The sequence below is a fragment of the Rhinoderma darwinii genome, chromosome 3 (genome assembly GCF_050947455.1).
Source record: "Rhinoderma darwinii isolate aRhiDar2 chromosome 3, aRhiDar2.hap1, whole genome shotgun sequence".
Classification (NCBI taxonomy): Eukaryota; Metazoa; Chordata; class Amphibia; order Anura; family Rhinodermatidae; genus Rhinoderma; species Rhinoderma darwinii.
Genome location: NC_134689.1, coordinates 273,314,956 through 273,336,197, shown reverse-complemented (window position 1 = coordinate 273,336,197; position 21,242 = coordinate 273,314,956). Strand labels below are relative to the sequence as shown.

Below are 21,242 nucleotides of genomic sequence, written 5' to 3'. Positions count from 1 at the left end.
TTTGGTTTCACTTGCCAGGGTGTTATCTGAATGGGCACGAAAGGCAACATATTACACCACACCACATCTGGACCAAGCGTTCATCCCGCACATTTCACTTATGAACTTCTTGCATCTGCCTTATGAGCAAATACCCCAGGGGGCCAAAACTAACCCAATTTTAATTGCTATATGGAAAACTTGGCATAAAGTGCGTATGATATTACACCTTTACCCACAGTTCTCGCCGTCCCTTACTCTGGTGAAAAACCCGAAATTCTAGGGGGTCAACTCCCACCACACATTTGTCACTTGGCAGAGGGGGGGGATAACCGCAATATCTGACTTGTTGCATCCCACACAACATACATTGCTGTCACTCTCTGAGCTACAAAGCAGATTCTCAAATGTGTCCCTTCCTTTTTTTAACTACTTGCAGGCACAGAGTTATGCAAACTTGGTAGTGGGTAGACCATACTCTTTTCAAAGAATAATACTTAATCCTGTGTCTAGGTCTGCTATCCAACTCATATAGACTGCTTCACACACCCATAGATTATCCTACAACACAGCTGGGGCTGGCAAAATGGATGGTGGATGACTCTTCCTTAACGCCCTCGGTACTTCTGCGAGCTACTATCGATGCTTATAAATTTCTACCTTCAGCAAGATATATGGCGATGTGTCTGAAAGTCATCCATAGAGCGTATTTGACACCACAGAGGGGACACAGAATGGGGGTATACACATCCTCTGAATGTTTTAAATGTGGTCAACCGGAGGCTAATCTATATCACTGCATGTGGATGTGTCCACTGATTCAGAGATTTTGGGATTGAGTAAAAAAATTTGCATCGGATCACACACTACCGTTCAAAAGTTTGCGGTCACCCAGACAATTTTGTGTTTTCCATGAAAACTCACACTTATATTTATCAAATGAGTTGCAAAATGACTAGAAAATATAGTCAAGACATTGACAAGGTTAGAAATAATGATTTTTATTTGAAATAATAATTTTCTCCTTCAAACTTTTCTTTCGTCAAAGAATGCTCCATTTGCAGCAATTACAGCATTGCAGACCTTTGGCATTCTAGTTGTTAATTTGCTGAGGTAATCGGGAGAAATTTCACCCCATGCTTCCAGAAGGCCCTCCGACAAGTTGGATTGGCTTGATGGGCACTTCATGCGTACCATACGGTCAAGATGCTCCCACAACAGCTCTATGGGGTTGAGATCTGGTGACTGTGCTGGCCACTCCATTACAGATAGAATACCAGCTGCCTGCTTCTTCCCTCAATAGTTCTTGCATAATTTGGAGGTGTGCTTTGGGTCATTGTCCTGTTGTAGGATGAAATTGGCTCCAATCAAGCGCCGTCCACAGGGTATGGCATGGCGTTGCAAAATGGAGTGATAGCCTTCCTTATTCAAAATCCCTTTTACCTTGTACAAATCTCCCACTTTACCAGCACCAAAGCAACCCCAGACCATCACATTACCTCCACCATGCTTGTCAGATGGCGTCAGGCACTCTTCCAGCATCTTTTCAGTTGTTCCGCATCTCACAAATGTCCTTCTGTGTGATACAAACACCTTAAACTTCGATTCGTCTGTCCATAACACATTTTTCCAATCTTCCTCTGTCCAATGTCTGTGTGCTTTTGCCCATATTAATCTTTTCCTTTTATTAGCCAGTCTCAGATATGGCGTTTTTTTTTCCACTCTGCCCTGAAGGCCAGCATCCAGGAGTCGCCTCTTCACTGTAGACGTTGACACTCGCGTTTTGCGGGTACTATTTAATGAAGCTGCCAGTTGAGGACCTGTGAGGCGTCTATTTCTCAAACTAGAGATTCTAATGTACTTGTCTTGTTGCTCAGTTGTGCAGCGGGGCCTCCCACTTCTTTCTACTCTGGTTAGAGCCTGTGTGTGCTGTCCTCTGAAGGGAGTAGTACACACCGTTGTAGGAAATCTTCAGTTTCTTGGCAATTTCTCGCATGGAATAGCCTTCATTTCTAAGAACAGGAATAGACTGTCGAGTTTCACATGAAAGCTCTCTTTTTCTAACCATTTTGAGAGTTTAATCGAACCCACAAATGTAATGCTCCAGATTCTCAACTAGCTCAAAGGAAGGTCAGTTTTATAGCTCCTCTAAACAGCAAAACTGTTTACAGCGGTGCTAACATAATTGCACAAGGGTTTTCAAGTGTTTTCTAATCATCCATTAGCCTTCTAACACAGTTAGCAAACACAATGTACCATTAGAACACTGGAGTGATAGTTGCTGGAAATGGGCCTCTATACACCTATGTAGATATTGCATTAAAAAACAGACGTTTGCAGCTAGAATAGTCATTTAGCACATTAACAATGTATAGAGTGTATTTCTGATAAATGTAATGTTATCTTCATTGAAAAAAAACTGTGCTTTTCTTGCAAAAATAAGGAAATTTCTAAGTGACCCTAAACTTTTGAACAGTAGTGTATGTCGGGACCTTTCCTTTGCACCGCCGCATGGGCACTCTTGGGATATACTGAGCTGGATCCACAAGAACACACTAGACAGGAGATTTGAATATTAGGGTATGTGCACACGGTAGCAGGCTTTTACGGCTGAAATGACAGACTGTTTTCAGGAGAAAACAGCTGCCTCGTTTCAGCCGTAAAAGCTCCTCCTCGTATTATGCGAGACGTCTGTGACGCTCGTAAATCTTGAGCTGCTCTTCATTGAGTTCAATGAAGAACGGCTCAAATTACGTTGCAAAGAAGTGCCCTGCACTTCTTTGCCGAGGCAGTCAATTTACGCGTCGACGTTTGACAGCTGTCAAACGACGACACGTAAATGACATGTTAGTCTGCACAGTACGTCGGCAAACCCATTCAAATGAATGGGCAGATGTTTGCCGACGTATTGTAGCCCTATTTTCAGAGGTAAAGCGAGGCATAATACGCCTCGTTTACGTCTGAAAATAGGTTGTGTGAACCCAGCCTTACACATGATAGCTGCAGTGAATAGGAAGGCAATACTGCAGGTGTGGAATCATTCACAGGCACCGACTTTGCGCATCTTTTTGGATAAGTTGTCATTTGTGATGAAAATGGACTGGGTAGAAGCATCACATCACAAAGAAAAAAAAGGTACAACATTTTTTTCAGATATGGGGGGATACATCACGCTATTACCGCAGCATATTAAAGATAAGATACGCACATTTCACTCAACAACATGGTACCAGAAAGAAAATACTGATAGGGGAAGCTCCATTGTGATGCCCTGAGCGGGACACCGGAGGTCTGGGGGTCTAACATGGAACAGACTGAGAGGAATTGTGGGGCAGGGGGAAGAGATATAATTTTTGGAGGAAGAGACAGCGGGTCTATATGTGTTGAATATGTTAACAGCTTGCCACTTCAGCGTATTTCCCGTGCTCTGAGATCTGATGTAACTTGCTGTGGTTGAATTGCGGGGATATGACAGGGGGGGGGGTGGGGGGGTGTTGGGTGTGAGTGGCAGCCATGCGGGGAGATCGTTGTGATGGGATCCACAAATTTGAGCTGATGACCTATAATCAGTGAATACATGGACTACAGAGAGTTGAGTTTGACAGGTCTGAAGCCCAGATAACTATTTGGTAGTAAGAGCCTCGGAGTCGGGGACAAAATGTAGGGACGCATGGCTGGCACTCCACTAGACTGTACTATGACATGTATATTATTGAAAACTGGAGTGGATGCTGTATTGTTATTGAAAAAAAAAACTGTGTGTTACAAAAATTTTTTTATTAAATGCTTTAATTCCTGTGAAACGTCTAAAGGTTTAAGAAACTTTCTAATGCTGTTTTGAATACTTTGAGGGGTGAAGTTTTTAAAATGGGGTGACTTATTGGGGGTTTCTGATATATAAGGCCCTTAAAGCCACTTCACAACTGAACTGGCCCCCGTAAAAATAGTCTTGAAATTTTCTTGAAAATGTGAGAAATTGCTGCTAAAGTTGTAAGCCTTGTAACATCCGCGAAAAATAAAAGGATGTTCAAAAAACGATGCCAATCTAAAGTAGACATATGAGGGATGTTAATTAGCAACAATATTGTGTGGTATAACTGCCTGTTTTACATGCAGATACATTAAAATTTATAAAAATGCTAATTTTTTCAATTTTTCCCTAGATTTGTGTTTTTCACAATTAAATACTGAATGTAGAGCAAATTTTGGCAGTAACATAAAGTCCAATGTGTCACGAGAAAACAATCTCAGAATCGCTTCGATAGGTAAAAGCATTCTGAAGTTATTACAACAAAGTGAAACATGTCAGATTTGAAAAATGAGACTGTCAGGGAGGTTAAAAGTGGCCAAAGAGGGAAGGGGTTAAACTGTCACCATGTTAAGTGACACGGTGACAGCGTCCTGATTGCAACTGTCAGAGACAGCTGCCGAGCACGAATAATGGCACAGGATCAATCAGAATGGTCCCGTGACGGCAAGCTCTGTGATTGGCCGGCCAGTCAGTACTGACTGGCTAATCACAGGGCAGGAGGCTTGTTTTGCCGGTATCTTAGACTCTGACAAGGTCATTTCTATCAGAGAGCTTGTCAGAGACGGTTGCCTGTGTGAAGAAAGTGAAGAGTCATTAAAAAAAAACAGCGATCTGACCCTTTTCTGCCCACTTGCCCACTGGTCATCAAATATATAAGTTCAGTCACCCAGAGTGCCCTTCTGCCATGCTGTGATCTGTGCCCAGTGATCATCTGTCGCAGTACCTAGTCGCCATCACCCCGCTGTGCCCCTGGATTGCCCACTGCCCTAGTTCCCTGTTAGGTAGCAATGCCATGTCTCATTTCATTTTTTCCCTCGTAGGTAGGGTACCCTTACTCATCCAATACAGCAGGGTCGCTGGTCGCCGGTCTGTTGTCGTTGGTCTGTTGTCGTTGCTCAGTTGGGAGTAGTGGTGTTTATTTTTTGTTTAAAAAAAAGTTTTAAAAAAAAGTAAACATTTTTTACATTATTTTAAAAAAAACCTATACGTTTTTAGTTAGTAGTTGCAATTTGGGTGCAGCATTTAGTATAGTATTCTAAAATCCCCCAATATGGCCAAAAGAGTCTTCACAGCGAGGAAGCATATCAAATTATGTGCTCCGATACGGACAGAGTGAGTGAAGGTGAAGCACAGTTTATGCTGTCATCTTCGTCCGCATCAATTGACTCAGAGTCTGCAGGAACTGAAGGTCATGCTCTGCCTGAGCTGACATGGGTAGCTGCAGACAATTATACCCCCCCAGGTGCCTGAATTTACAGCCCCCTCAGGCATTCAAGTTGATACTACAGGGTTCAGCCCCATAGATTATTTTAAACTCTTCTTTTCTGACACCCTTTTAAATTTAATGTTCCAGCAGACCAACATGTATGCAGGTCAGTTCATATCCCAGAACGCCGACTCATTTTATGTGAGAGGCCAAATTTGGACCCCCACAAACGCAGTGGAATTAGGGAAGTTTTGGGGCCTATTTTTACGTTTTGGTCTCATCAAAAAGCCAAGTAATAGAGACTATTGGTCCCCTGATATTTTATATAATACCCCTCTGTACTACACAATTACGAGCAGGACACAATTGTAAGCTATCCTGAAGTTTCTGCACTACAATGACAACAGTCAAATTTTGATGGGCTCTATAAAATTAGACAATTAATTGGCCACTACTCCCAAAGTTTTTCCCAAGTTTATACCCCCCAGCAAAACATTGAATTAGATGAATCATTAGTAATCTTCAAGGGTAGACTGCATTTCAGGCAGTATCTACCCAATAAAAAAGCCTGGTACGGCATTAAAATGTACAAATTATGTTAAAGTGCCACCGGTTACACCTACTCTTTTAGAGTTTATGAGGGGAAAGACTCCCATATAGATCCCCAGAATGCCCCCCTTCCTAAGGATTAGTGGAAATATTGTATGGGATCTCGTTCATTCTTTGCTTGGCAAAGATATCATCTATATCTGGACAACTTTACAATGGTGTCCCATTGCTAAAAGTTCTCTCGTCCAGATCCACCTTGATGTGTGGAACATTCCACAAAAATCAGAAGGGCCTCCCCAAAACTTTGCTGGGTCAGACACCAAAATTAGGAGAGAGCAGAGTCTGCAGCGACGATCTGCTGCACCTGAAATATAAGGATAAAAGAGGCATCCTTATACTGACCAGCATTCATGACAGCAGCTGCAGCCTTTGTCCTGTACACGGATCCACCACCCAAGACCCCAAACCATTCTGCGTACAGGAGTACAACAATTATATGGTTGGTGTTGACCTGTTTATCCAGGTTATAAAACCATACAGCGCCATGCGCAAGACAAAGGTGTGGTATAAAATGCTGTCAATCTTACACAGAATGCTTTATACAACGCCTTTGTTCTCTGCAGATATGCAGGCAGTGGAGATACTTTCCTTCAATTTCAGGAAAAGTAATCAAGGCCCTGATATTTGCTGACCAGGAAGGGGAGGGCAGTTCATCTTGTCCTTCCGTCAGAAGGATAATTCCCGGCCAGCATTTTCTGACAGAAATCCCCCCTACTCCTAGCGTCGTACATAACTATGATACTAGGAGCCCGGCTCCCTGCACTGTATTCGGTCCAGGAAATACTGCCGACTTACGGTCCGTATATCACGGACCGAATGTGTGGTATAACTATCTGTCTTAGGGTATGTTCACACGACAGCGTCCGTAATGGCTGAAATTACGGGGGTGTTTCCGCCTGAAAACATCCCCGTAATTTCAGGCGTAACGGCATGTGCAGGCGCTTGAACGCCGCGTCCATTACGGACGTAATTGGCGCTGCTATTCATTGGAGTCAATGAATAACGGCTCCAATTACGGCCAAAGAAGTGACAGGTCACTTCTTTGACACGGGCGTCTATTTACGCGCCGTCATTTGACAGCGGCGCGTAAATACACGCCTCGTGTGAACAGACAAACGTCTGCCCATTGCTTTCAATGGGCAGATGTTTGTCAACGCTATTGAGGCGCTATTTTCGGACGTAATTCGGGGCAAAAACGCCCGAATTACGTCCGTAATTAGTGTGTGTGCACATACCCTTACAAACAGATACATTTTGCAAACTTTCTCAACATTTTGGTGTTTTCCAGAAATAAATATTGAATTTATCGACCAAATTTTTTTCACTAACATAAAGTACAATATGTCACGACAAAACAATCTCAGAATCGCTTGTATAGGTAAAAGCATTCCAAAGTTATTACCAGATAAAGTGACGCATGTCAGATTTGTAACAAATGACAGAGCCTCATTTTTAAAAAGTGACTGTGGCGGGAAGGGGTTAAACTACAAATGTCAGACATTATATAATATTTATAGTATACTTATACAGAAAAGTGAAATTTATGCTGCAGATTTCACATTTTCAAATGAAATCAATCTAAGTAGCGGAGTCTACTGATCAATAATGGCACAATAACAACACTTTTAACCCCTTCCCGACATATATACGGTGGAGATCAGGTGGGGGAGTATGGAGCAGGCTCACACGGGCTGAGCCCACTCCATTGAGCGAGCATGTTATCTGTATGTAACAGCCGACACTTCAGTGTAATGAGTGGAATTCCATTTCAGCGGGATCGCTCATTTAATGAAAGCCTCGGTCAAAAGCGACAGCGGCATCTAAGTCTTTAGAAACAGGGGGGCAGCCCCCTGTGACGTTACATCGGCCCCCCACCACGCGATTGTGGGGTGCTGATGGCAGCCTGGGGGCCTCTGGCAGGGTTTCATAGGAGACTGTCAGTATAGCGATATACTGCAATACATTTGTATTGCAGTATATCACGCAAGCGATTCAACAATCAAGTCGCTTAGGGGGACTAATAAAAGAAGTGAACGTTTTTTTAATACGTAACAAGTAAACAAGTAAAAAAAAACCTTTTTCCATTTTCCCCCCAAGCACAATGTAAAATAAACATAACTGGTATCGCCGTGTCCGTAAAAGTTAAAACTATTACGATATATCATTATTTAACCCACACGGTGAACGCAATAATAATTAAAAAAAAAAGACGCCAGAATCACTGTTTTTTGGTCACTTTATCTCCCACAAAAAAAAAAAAAAAATATAATAAAAAGTGATCAAAAAGTCTCATGTACCCCAAATGGTACCAATAGATACTAGAGCTCATCCCACAAAAAAATAAGCCCTCATAACACTCAATGGACGGCAAAAAGAAGAAATGGTTTTCAGAATATGGTGACAAAGCAAATTAGATTTTTAACATTCACTTTTTTCCTTGTAATAGTAAAACATAAAAAAATATATATATATAAATTTGGTATCGCCATAATCGTATTGACCTGCAATGGAGAAAATGCTTTTTTTTTCCATTCCACCCCACAAATTATTTTTTTACAGCACATTATATATCACAATAAATGGTGCCGTAAAGATCTACAACTTGTCCCACAAAAAAACAAGCCCTCATACGGCTATGTCGACGACGGAAAAATAAAAAAAGTTATGGCTTTCGGAAGGGGAGGGAAGAACAAAAGTAAAGATCCGAAAAATGGCTGTGGTGGGAAGGGGTTAAACTACACAGACATTATACATATGTAATATTTATTATATAATTATACATGAAAAATTAAAATGACGCTGCAGATTTTACATTCTCTCCTAGGAGCCCATACATTCTAGTCGCTTCTGTCCTGAACCGGGCTACTGTAGGAACCCATACATTCAAGGCACAAACCTTATTACACACAAAAGAAAACAAAGCATGTCGGGATTTGTAGTTCCTTACTAACCAGTACGGGACATGAGCAAGAAATCCCTCTCCTCCTTTGCTGACGTTTTCCCGCGATATTTGGAGTTTGCCGGTATCTGCTAAAGAGTTATATTACAGATGAGCGCTCAGCTCTAGAGTACCAGCTGAATGGAATGAGCTAACCAATTATACGGGTGCTTGAAGGGGACGCGCGTTAATTGAAGTGAAGGTTCCATTGGTTGCCAAGGCAGCTCGTTCCGTTGAACAGGGCCGTTAAGCCAATAAGAAGTTAGCATTCCCACCAGTCCTGACCAATTAGAAGACGTGGAGCAATATTTAAAATTCCTTCAGCGCTGTGGGAAGCAGTAGCCGCAGTGTCTTGTGGAAGAGGAGAGCGGAAGCAGCTGCAGTTTTATTGATTTTATCTTTAGCGGTCCTGCATCGACATGGCGACCCGCCGCGCTGCTGTAAGTAATGCTTGTGGTCCAATGTCGGCATTTATCGCTCTATCACGGTCTTTTACCCCCCCCCTCACAAATGGTAACGCTATCCACGGTGGCTTGCGAGTTGTTGTGCGGTATTTTTACACTTCCTGCTGGCGTTGTGTAAGCCTGGGCCTTCGTACAGTGGTCGGTTAGGAAAGACCCTTTAGGAAGTGCCTGCATCCAATAATTCCCGGCCAGCCGTCCACATGGTGTCTGCAGTAATGGACTCCGTTGAATAGCCGTTTCCTCACTGCTCCTTCCTAGTCTGCAACCTTCATCTGAGGTGACCTCCCACTATCGTAAATATGGAGCCCCATAAACCGAATATTAGATTGGACAAGTGTAAGTTATTTGGGCAGAAAATGGCTTCTTTTCCCTCACTCCGAGCTGGGTGGGTTCCTGGAACCAAGGGGCAAGTGCCTAGAAGCTGCCTGCTGTGGTTTCTAACGTGTAAAGTTTGTCCATCCTTGATCTCCATATTATGTTTGATAAACTGTAATCTGACGGTATCTAGAATCTGGCATAATGTGTGGCGCTTATTCTGAATGATTGAGGCATGGTCCAGACCTGTTATCTCACAAGCTTCCCTGAGGGTGAATAAAAGCTGTGCGCCCCATGTGAATGGAGCAATAATGTGCATGCATGGCCACTGCTCCGTTGTCTAGAAGACTGACAGCTGGGTTATAAATGTTCATGGGAAAAGCCCCTGTTTTGTAGTTTATGGGAAATACTAATGTATTGCAGTATATCGTGATTCTGACAGGCACCTATTAAGCCCTGCCGGAGGCGAGGCTTTATAGGTGTACAAAGATGGCGGACCTGGGGGTGTTCATTAAGCCCCCAGGCAACCATCGCGCACCCCCCCCCCTTCTTCCTGACTATTTAAATGTTGCGGCCGGTATTGACCTCAGCATTCAACGAGTTCAACTAGCGGGATCGCGCTCAAGCTGTTACTCTGAAGTAGGGATGTCGCGATACCAGAATTTGGACTTTGATACCGATACTTCGCTTAGTATTGCGATTTCGATACTTTGCCAACAGTATTAAAAAAAAAAAAAATTCTTCCGTTTTCTGATGTGAGGCACGACATGTGATGAATTTTGAATGTGCCTCACATTAATAGTAATTAATCCAATGTTTCTCAGTCATAATGGGTTAATGTGCAATGTACATGATGGGGTTAATTACTATTAATGTGAGGAACATGGAGGTTAAATTCATCGCACCTCGTGCCTCACATTAATAAGTGAATGAAAGCAGTGTTTCATTTTTTATTTTTTTTACAGCGTACACATTGTAAATGATGCAAAAAAATTGTTGTGCGCGCCATTACTGAATGTGTGAATATTTTATGTATTGAGACTTATTTTAATGTTTGTTGTAAAAAAGGTGAATGTGTTTTTTTTTTTTTGTTTTTTTGTTTTAAATTTAACAATACTTTGTTTTTACTTAATTTTTAAACTTTAATGTACTGACATATATCAGATATGTGCCAGTACATTAGCCTGTGGACAGATAGCACACAGGCAGTTGTTAGGACCTATCTAAGTATGCCCTATCAACAAGAAATATGGTAAGACAGCCCTGGGTTCCGTCAATAGACCCTGGGCTGTCTGCCCATATATGGTATGGCCCTCGATCGCGTCACAGGAATTACCTGTGACACGATCCAGGGGCATCCCCCCCCCCCCCCCCCCCCTTCTCATTTTCTCCTGAATGCTGCAGTCAGCTGTGATCGCAGCATTCAGGGGAATAACGGCCGAGATGAGAGGTTTCTCTGATCTCCGCCGTTATAGAGCGGGGCTGCGGCTGTGTAATACAACCATTGCCCCGCTCCTGACAGGAAGTGCGTGCGCGGTCATCATGAGGAGGTGCGGCCGGCGCTGCACTAATGAGCGGCGGCTCAGGCACTGGAGACAGAACATGGGGGTGTTTTGTAGAGCGCCCGCCATGTTCTGTCTTCAGTGCCGCCGCTCATTAGTGCAGCGCCAGCCGCATCGCATCATCCTGACCCCGCGCACTTATCATGACTCGGGAGCAGGGCTGTGGCTGAATTACACAGCCGCAGCCGCGCTCCCATACATTCATGTATTGCTATACTGAGCTGTGCAGCTCAGTATCGATATACAGGAAATAGCGGTATCGAACCGTTTAGGGATGCACAGTATCGATGCACCGTGCATCCCTACTCTGAAGTGTCGGCTGTAACATACAGCCGGCATCGTATGGAGTGAGCTCACTGCGTGAGCCCGCTCCATACTTCCCCCTACCTGACTTTGGCGTATGGATACGTCAAATGTCGGGAAGGGGTTAAAGCCCATTCACGCTAATGTGAATCTCGTCCGTGTGCTGTGTGTGAATATCACGCACAGCACGCAGACCCATTGATTTCAATGGGGCTGTTCACATGTGTGGGAGTTTTCACGCAGCGAGAGTCCTATGTTGATGCGCTTTCATGTGCCCATTGAAGGCAATTGGTGTGTGAAACTGCACACAGATGCACATCCGTGTGCTGTGCGTGATTTGCGTATCAATTCCATTGTGGCCTCAAGCACACTTCCATCACTGTTCGGATCTGTGTCCGTTTTGGTTTCCGTGTACTCAGTGTCCGTTCCGTTTTAAACGGACGTTGTGCTTCTGTTTCGCTTCCGTTAAGAAAATGGAAGTTATTAAACTTTATTTCAACTTGGCACATGTGCCAATCTGAACTTTGGCACGCCCTGCCATTGCTAGGGCAACGGATCAGTCAAAGCTGGACAGCACATGGAAGCCACCTGGGTGCCTCTTATCTGTGTAGCTCACCACCCCATGGTTTTGATTGCGTATGGTTTTTAGGTGTTGATGGCCAAGTGACTTCTGTTTCTTAACCACTTCCTAAGTAGAGGCTTTAACCCCCCCCCCCCCCCCCCATCCTGAACAGGCACTTTATTTTTTTATTTATTCTTTTTTTAAACGTCCCAACTTGTAAGCTAATTCTATTACTTTTCCAACCGACATGTACTTAGTCATGGTTTTTTTTCAGTACACATTGGGCTTCCATATTGTGTAAAGAAGCAACACTACTCTTAAAATTGTATTTATTTTTTAAATAGAAATTAACTTTAGGTGAAGTCTTTGGACATCTGGTGCATGCCACAGGGTAAACATGCCAAAATACGCACTTGGCAACTTCTGCTGACTTCAACGATACCAAATATGAGCGCATTTCTTACACCCAGAGCCAAGAGGGAAAGTGTTGTGATCATTGTGACAGATGTGCTAATGATCACATGCCAAGGGACTATGCTGATTTGTATCTGGGTAGAGCTCTGATGTCAGCTGTCTAGAAACAGCTTTGTCACAGAGCTAAATGCCACTATGGAGCAGCAAACATTGTTTGGCTTCTTTCACGTCTGACGTTCCGTCGGAGCTTCCTGTCAGAACGGAACCCTGACTGAAAACCATACATTTCCATTTGCATCACAATTGATTTCAATGGTGACTAATCCGGTGCAAATGGTTTCCATTTGTCTCAGTTGTGCAAGGATTCAGTCAAAACGACGATGGTTCCGTTCTGACAGTCTTGTCGTCCACCCCTCCATTCTTGGCGCTCCCGCACTGCCTGTAAAGGTAGTTGATGACGCTCCGTGTCTTCAATCAGCCAGCACTTCCGGCTGAACAGAGGCGCGGCGAATCAACTAACTTTACAGGCAGTGCGGGACCTGCAGGAGTAGGGGTGGACCATGAGACAGGAGGGAGCGTGTACTATGATGACGTTCTGTCTTTGCTCAGCCTGCACTTCCGGCTGAGCAGAGGCACGGCGTGTCATCAACTGTTTACAGTGGTGGAACCAGAGGAGTTGGAGCTCTAAAGAGCTCATGAATCATCTGCCTGGCCCTCTGCATTTAAATGTAGTTGATGACGTGCCTTTCTTCAGCCGGAAATTCTGACTGAGCAGGCACTAACGTCACAGGAAGCACAATTTACCCTGGGTGCGGTCACGTGACCGCAAATCAGAACCAAGTAATGAAGTCTGAGGTAAATAGACATTATATTAGAAAGTTACTTATGTCCAATTAAGTTAAAATATAAGTACCATTTATTTTCTAAATGTCCAGGCGGTGCACAATTAGTCTATTTGTCATCTGCAAGTGAGGAATAAAATGTAATTATCTATCTTGTTTATCATATGTACATGGGCTGTTAGGTACTAAATCTATGCATTGGTATGTGCAGATGGTTAAGATGTGCTGTTACTATAAGAATACCTGTACCTAAGGCCCCATGCACACGAACGTAAAAACGCCCATAATTACGGCCCCATAGACTTCTATTGGTCACAGGTACCTCCCCGTATGCTTACGTGAAGGTGCCCGGGCCGTTGAAAAATATAGAACATGTCCTATTTTAGGCCCATAGAAGTCTATGGGGCTCCCGTAATTACGGGTGACTACGCGTGTGTGTGCACCTGTAATTACGGGAGCGTTGCTAGGCGACGTCAGTGGATAGTCACTGTCCAGGGTGCTGAAAGAGTTAAATGATCGGCAGTAACTCTTTCAGCACCCTGGACAGTAACTTCCGATCACAATATAAATCAACCTGTAAAAAAAGACGTTCATACTTACCCAGAACTCCCTGCTTCCTCCTGTCTGGCCTTCTGGGATGTTTCAGCCCATGTGACCGCTGCAGCCAATCACAGGCTGCAGCGGTTACATGGACTGCCGCATCATCCAGGGAGGTCGGACTGGATGTCAAGAGAGGGACGCGTCACCAAGACAACGGCCGGGTAAGTATGAATTTCTTACTCTTACTGCGGAAAGGGCTGTCCCTTCTCTCTCAGTGCAGGATAAAGAGAAGGGCTGCCGATAAGTGCAGTGCAATTTTGCAGCGTCAACGTGCCTGTAAATACAGGTGGAATACTCGTGACAGCGGACCCATATTTACGGGCACTGGTCTGTAAATACTGGTGCAATACGGGTCAAATACATCTGACCAAGGACCCATATTTACAGACAGTAAAAAATACGTTCGTGTGCATGAGGCCTTACTAGACCTAGAGTGGATGACATTTGAATAAATCTCCTCCACGCACTGCATAAAAAAATCCACTAAAGTACAGAAATGTCTGCTGTGGATCTTTAATCTGCATCATTTCAACTTTTCTTGTGAAAATGCTGTGGATTTTCTACACCGTTTCTGATTGGACAGTGTCACAGCCATAGTAACACACCCCCTTGCCATTACACGCCCCATTGACATTTCAGGGGGTTATTTAGAGATCGGGTGCCAAATATAACAGCACCGATATCTAAATAATGGAGGCTAGAATTTTTTTTTAAAGTGCCCCAGGGTTTGTGCATCCCTGCCCATTACATGCTGCACATGTATGGGGAGGTGAGGTTCTCTTTAATGTATACTTACGGGAAGGTGTCTGGGCTGTAGAAGGCATCTGTAAATATTCTTGGATTTTATGGGTTGTGCCCCATAATTTATAATTGGAACGTGGCCTGCAAATGACTGTCTGTGGCCAGCCGTGCCTGTAATCACCGACCATGATTATGGCTGTGTGCAGGGGGCCTAAGTATTCCATCTCACCCCAGTGCTAGTTCTGCTTCTACACTGCTCATTACTGCTGTGTAATCTCCATACTGTGCTACAAAGACCGCTTTCTCTGTATGGGAGACATCATAGCAGCTAGTCTCCTCCCCCTCGGTTCTCTAGTTGTCCCTGAGCTCTGCTTCAGAGGAAAAATGTCATCTAATGGCTAGAAGTTGTGTTCCTCAAACGCACTACAATTTATTCTGAAGTGACCTGAGATGGCATGTACGCTTTAATGATGTAGCATCGCAATAACCTCTTCATATGCCCTCTTGGATACGCATGCGTCTCACAGCAGTAATGCTTTAACTGTATACGTAACTGCACTATTTTTCCTTTTTTTAATGTATGCAGAATAATATTGCACTGAAATCTAGAATCTATACTACAATGCCTGTACTAATATTTTCAGATTCCCCATGAAGCTGACAATGCTCTCGCAGGAGTGATCAGAACTAAAGCTCAGATGAATGTTAGGAGAGCTGCTCTGGGAGAAATTGGAAATAAGGTGACAGTGCGTGGAAAGCAGCCTGCAGTAAAGGTATGTATTGTGCAGCTTTACTTGCAGTTATTCCCATCTTGGGCACTTATAAAATGTGACCTGAAAGGGTGGTGAGACTGGTCTGGTGAACCTCTTTCTGGAGGTAGGTGTTTCCCAGTGAAGGGACCCACATCTTGGACATTTTAGGGTAAGCTCACTTGTAGTGTAAATACTGCAGGTTTTCCACAACCTATCTAGTTGCAGAAAATCTGTGGCATAATACAGTAGCAGCGTGGATGAGATTTGAACAAATTGTGGCAGATAAAAAAAAACAACTTATACTTACCCTGTATTCTGTGCTTCTTTGTCTATGCTGACCTATTGGGATGACATTTCATCCTGTGTGACCACTGTATCACATCATGGGCTGCAGCAGTCACATGGGATGAAACAGCATCCCAGGAGGCTAAGACTGTAGGATGTCAAAGGGACGCATCACCATGTAAGTATGGACTTTATTTTTTGAAGTTTTCCACAGTGGAAATTCCATCCAAAACTTCACCAGGATTTCTTGCGGCTTTTCAGCCAGAATGCCCTGCAGTGTTCAGGGTGGATACACTGGACTCATACGCAGTGTCCGCCACCTTTAGACAGCTCATTCATTGCAGTTTAGATATTAAACCGTTTTCTTCAACATAAAATGGTAGATACGAAGTGGTTTCACCACTTTTTTTTTTTTTTATTTATTTTTTTCTCCCTCCCTTGGCAGCACTTGAATGCAGTAGTGAAGCCCAACAAAGTTGCAAATGTCAGCATGAAACCAAAGGCTGTGACAGTGATTGAAGCTCCAGCAAAAGTAAGTTTCCAATCATGGTAGGCAAAGTCCTTAACTCAATGTGGTTTTGCTTCTTTCCTTCTAGGCTAATTACAGCACAAAGCAGATCATAATGTGTAAAGCTATACGACATAATTCACACACAGCTTTCTTGTTGCTGTCCATCCTTGTGGTCTACTTACTCTGCTTTTGCAGTTTGTCAGGAGAATTTCCCATAGTCTGCTTCTGTATATGCATACAGTGGCATCTGTCGCCCATAGCTTCCCATTTTAAAAAAACAACAAAAAATGAAATATACCATGTAGTGTTTTTTTTGTAGGGACTGTATGAAATGGCACAGCACACTTCTATTCCATACAGTTGAGAAGGTGTTCCAGCCTGACACAGGCAAATTATGGCGTTTGGAACATAGTATACATCAAATGTATCCACAAGCAGTTTTCCTTTGAATATGCCAAGTGCACTGCAGAGTGTGAATCCAGCTTTAGCAGTAGAATACCACAGCGGGCAAATACTACATCATAGGTTGCCAATTTCACACATACTGTTAGTGATATGGCATTATGAGCTACTTGTGGAGGCCCAAACTTGGTCCTCAATGTTTACCAATAGCGCTTTTTTTTTTTTTTTTTTTTTTTTTTTTATACACTCCAATAGAGAATCACAGCATGTCTGTATGGTTGATTAGAGCTACTCTCCCACCAGGTTCCCATGCTACAGAATTCATGCGTGGAAAATCCACAGCATTTACAGTAGAACCAGCAACACCAGACTGGTGGGGTGGGTGCACGCCTCCGGGGTCACAGTTCCATGGCCATACAACATGCTTGAGGAAGGCTTGCACTGAGCTGAAATATTTCATGTGGAATAAAGCAGATTATTTTTTTTTCCACTGAATTGGGGGTCTACCTCACTTTCTACTTTCATCTACAGTAGCAGAAAAGTGGATGAGATTTAGAAAATCTCATGCCCACACTGCTTAAATGCAGTGTAAACGTTATATTGACATGCAGTATTTAATCCTACAGCATGTCCATTTATGCAGTTGTGGGTTTTCCCCATTGCATTCAATGGGATGCAAATCCTGCAACAGAAAGCAGTGTTGCAACGTATTTGCAGCTATTACGCTGCAAAGATCGCCACTATGGAAAACCAAACAAAAAATTATACTTGCCCAGAATGCCCTCCCTGCTGTCAAGCCTCCTCAGATGACTTTTCAGACATTGTGACTGCTGCAGCATCACATGGCCTGCAACATCATAGTAGCCCAGACTACGCACAGAAGAACGAGGGGGTAAGCATGAGCGGCTTTCTTCCACGGGATAATCTGTCTAAAAAAAACCAAAAAAACACCAATGTCGTGACTTTTTTCATATGGAATGTTCTGCGGGTTCCAGGTCTGACACCACTTTTATTTTTTTAACGCAGTGTATCTAACCCGTGGGAACCTGGTCTACAAGTTTGGTAGTTTCTAACGCTTTGATTTTATTTTTTTTCCCCCTTTAAGGACCCCTCTACAGTTCCTATGGATGTCTCAATGAAGGAGGAAGAGGAATTATGTCAAGCCTTCTCTGATGCTCTTAACAACGTAATAGATATTGATGCTGAAGATGGTGGAAACCCACAGCTGTGTAGCGAATATGTAACGGATATCTACAACTATCTGAAACAGCTGGAGGTATGTGTTAGCGGTCACTTGACCCCTTTAAGTTGTTTGTTGCTTAAGTTCTTATACAATTTTCCAGTATACTTTGTATTAACTTGTAATTACACAAAACATTTCTACATTTTCAAGATCTGTTCAGTAGGAACCTACATTGTCTACTTCCAGCAGAGAAATGGGTGCATGACTTGTTCGTGTCCCTCACAACCATGGACCATTTTATCCACGAAGTAAACCATGAATGTTCCTGAATAACAAGCAGAGACCCTGAACTGAGAAATTAATACAAAAAAATATAAAGTTGTAGAACTTTTAATTATACAAGTAACTTAATATTGTGAAACTGGACAATCTCCAAGTCACACGTTTGGCAAGCCTACACATCCATCAGGACCTTGTGCTATAGATGGAAACTAATTTTAGTAAAAAAATAAATCTTCCACATGGTGGTGGTAAGCCCCCTGAAAATTTGCACATACCTCCTAGGAACCCAATAGCCTCTTTTGGACTCCACATCTATCTAAAAAGGGACATCCTATCCCTGTTACCAACTAATTGGTTTTACACAATGTTCTGTCTTCCTGTATCTAGCTCCGGCAGCCAATAAGATCAAGATACTTGGAAGGAAAGGAGATAAATGAACGCATGAGGGCTATCTTGGTTGACTGGCTAGTACAGGTTCATTCCAGGTTCCAACTGCTTCAGGAAACTCTGTACATGGGCATTGCTGTCATGGATCGGTTTCTTCAGGTAATTTTTTTTTTTTTTTGTGTATGTGTGTATGTATGTGTGTAATGTATATATATGTATGTGTTTTTGTTTTTTTAATCCACTTTACTAATCGATCCCTATGCATAGGTTCATCCTATGTCTCGTGGAAAACTTCAGTTGGTTGGTGTAACCGCACTTCTTCTTGCTTCCAAATATGAAGAAATGTACACACCGGAGGTGTCAGACTTTGTTTACATCACAGACAATGCTTACACTGCATATCAGATTAGAGAAATGGAAGTCTTGATTCTGCGTCAGCTGAACTTTGAATTGGGACGACCACTACCCCTCCACTTTCTAAGACGTGCATCAAAGTCCTGCAGTGTAAGTTTTCAGGGCTCTAATTGTATGGAATGGTGGGTAACTTGGCATTAAAAAAATTTCAGGTGAAGTTCCCCTGTATTCCCTTTATTCAGAAGGGTTTTTATTTCTTGTAATGCTGTAATGAGTTATATCTGACAACTAATCTAAAACTATTTTATATTTTTTTTGACTCTTGGAAATGTGATAGGGGTTCTGTTGCCAAAAATCTCCTTTTCTAATGGTTTTTACAGGCTGATGCAGAACAGCACACACTTGCAAAGTATTTGATGGAACTTACCCTTATTGACTATGATATGGTCCACTTCAGACCTTCTGAAATAGCATCAGCTGCACTTTGTCTGGCACAGAAGGTTCTTGGTCAGGGAAGCTGGGTAAGTTACAGATAGATTTAAGCTGCTTATTGGGTACAGTGCAAACTTCTAATCTGCAGACTAAAGCCACTGCATAGTGAACAAGTCGCTGACATGTGGTTCTGTCAAACTTCTCCAGGGAGCTACACAGCATTACTACACTGGATACGCTGAGGAAGACTTGTCTTATATCATGAAGCACATGGCTAAAAACGTTACCAAAGTCCACAAGAACCTGACAAAGCATGTGGTAGGTTTATAGTGGTCTTGTAAGTTAGATATCTGCTGGATAAAATCAGTTCCTTTAAAGGAACAGTGTCACCACCCAAAAAATCATGTCAGTTTAATGTTTGTTTTATTAAAAGTTTTTATTTATTTGTGTTACTTTTTTCTATTTTTTTCACTTTCTTCCCTATGGGGGCTGCCATTTTTTTTTTCTATTTCTGTGTGTCGATTAACGACACATACAGACATGGAATACGGCAGCCACAGTCCCATAGGGACTGCGAACGGGGCCCGTCCCATCCACTTCTGTGTACGCTGTCTGTGTGGGAACTGCGCATGCGCTGCTCCCAAACAGTCCAATTTGAAATGCGCGCCGTCCGGCGCCATTTTCCTTTGGACCGGAAGTCGCGGCCGGACAGTAAGATTACTACTTCCGGTCACGGCTTCCGGACTTGTGCACTTGGACCAGCTGCAGCAGACGGAGCGGACGGGCCGGAGGGAGCCGCAGCGGCAGGAGCAGGTAAGAGATTTCTATGTATGTTTGTGTGTGTTTACTACTGTATGTAAACCTTCTACACTGTGTTAGCTCAAAAAATGGCGACACACAGTGTAGGAGGTTAGACCGTTCAATCCCCTCGTTTTATCCCAACACTAGCCAGGATAAAGGAGGGGGGGGGATTCTCAGAGCTCACTAAAGCGAGTGCTTTTTTTCCCAATTTTGCAGCAAAAAGCAATGTGGTGTCTTTACCACATGCAATGCTGCAATTTTGGGAATAGCTCCATCTAGTGACCAGCAATGGGAAATATTATAAATTAGAATCTAATTTTATAATATTTCCTGACTCGTGAAAAAAATGTGAACAATGTTCAATCACCTACACACTAAATGTTTAATTAAAAAAAAAAAAAAACATGTTTTGCTGGCAACACATTCCCTTTAAATGTGTATCTGTCTTCAGGCTGTGAGAAACAAGTATGCCAGCAGCAAGCTAATGAAGATCAGCACCATTCCTCAACTGATGTCTCCAGTTATTTTGGACCTGGCTGCAGGTCTTCCTAGTTAAACTGACCTGGACTACCACAGTTTTGCACTTTTAGAACACTGCCATTTCAGGCGTTAATGCTGCTGATTCTGTAAATATACTGTTTTATGACTTTTTATGTTCTGTGATCTTTAAGGAACTGCTGTGACATCTATATTAAATAAAACTCAGTTTTTTTTAAGAAATTTTATCTTGCCTTTTTATCTACAAGCATTTAGCACAGATCTATTCTAGTACTGTATATTTTTACATGTTAAAGAACCTGCGTTTTCAACTTTTAATGTACTCATCACACCTGAATATCTGCTATTAAAGCGGTTCAGTTAAACATATTTTTTTTTTATTTGTAGAGCATTAAATCTGTTTTCTAACTTGAATGTAACACACTATTCACATTTCTTAACGGTGCAGTAGCCCCCCCCCCCCCCCCCCGTCTCCACAGTAGTGGTGTAGCCCAGCCCACAGACTAGTCCTGTGTAATGCATCCACAGGCTGACCATGTGTCAGTCATGTGAACTCCTCTTCTCCCCCCCCCCCCCCATGTTTTTAAACTGGGTTAAATGGCATGTGGTAGGACAACATGACACATCCATGGGCTAAGTTTGGTATTGCAGTTCAGCCCCATTCAACCTGTGGAAAGAGGTTTAGTTATTCTGGAAAATCCCTTCAACCTTTTCATGCTCTTACAGGATATGGCTGGGATGCAAAGGGGTTGACTGTTAGAAGCTATAAGTGGTCTGCAATTCACTACT

The 21,242-nt window shown here is 42.9% G+C and overlaps 1 protein-coding gene across 3 annotated transcripts in view; it reads left to right on the top strand.

The window, feature by feature from the left end:
* Positions 1-8,907: 8,907 nt before the first annotated feature.
* The window catches only part of LOC142749634 (G2/mitotic-specific cyclin-B2-like), a 53,881-nt gene continuing 41,546 nt past the window's right edge, over positions 8,908-21,242 (top strand). Inside the window, exons 1-9 of one of the 3 annotated variants that reach the window (XM_075857926.1) lie at positions 8,911-9,203; positions 15,211-15,339; positions 16,049-16,135; positions 17,622-17,792; positions 18,369-18,527; positions 18,636-18,872; positions 19,103-19,243; positions 19,362-19,472; positions 20,407-20,675. In XM_075857926.1, coding sequence (XP_075714041.1) covers positions 9,183-9,203; positions 15,211-15,339; positions 16,049-16,135; positions 17,622-17,792; positions 18,369-18,527; positions 18,636-18,872; positions 19,103-19,243; positions 19,362-19,472; positions 20,407-20,511 — 1,161 coding nt within the window. In that variant the 5' untranslated portion in view covers positions 8,911-9,182 and the 3' untranslated portion in view covers positions 20,512-20,675. Of the gene's footprint in view, positions 9,204-9,401; positions 9,564-15,210; positions 15,340-16,048; positions 16,136-17,621; positions 17,793-18,368; positions 18,528-18,635; positions 18,873-19,102; positions 19,244-19,361; positions 19,473-20,406; positions 20,676-21,242 lie in introns of those variants that run through there. The other 2 variants (XM_075857929.1, XM_075857928.1) reach the window with 2 other exon arrangements.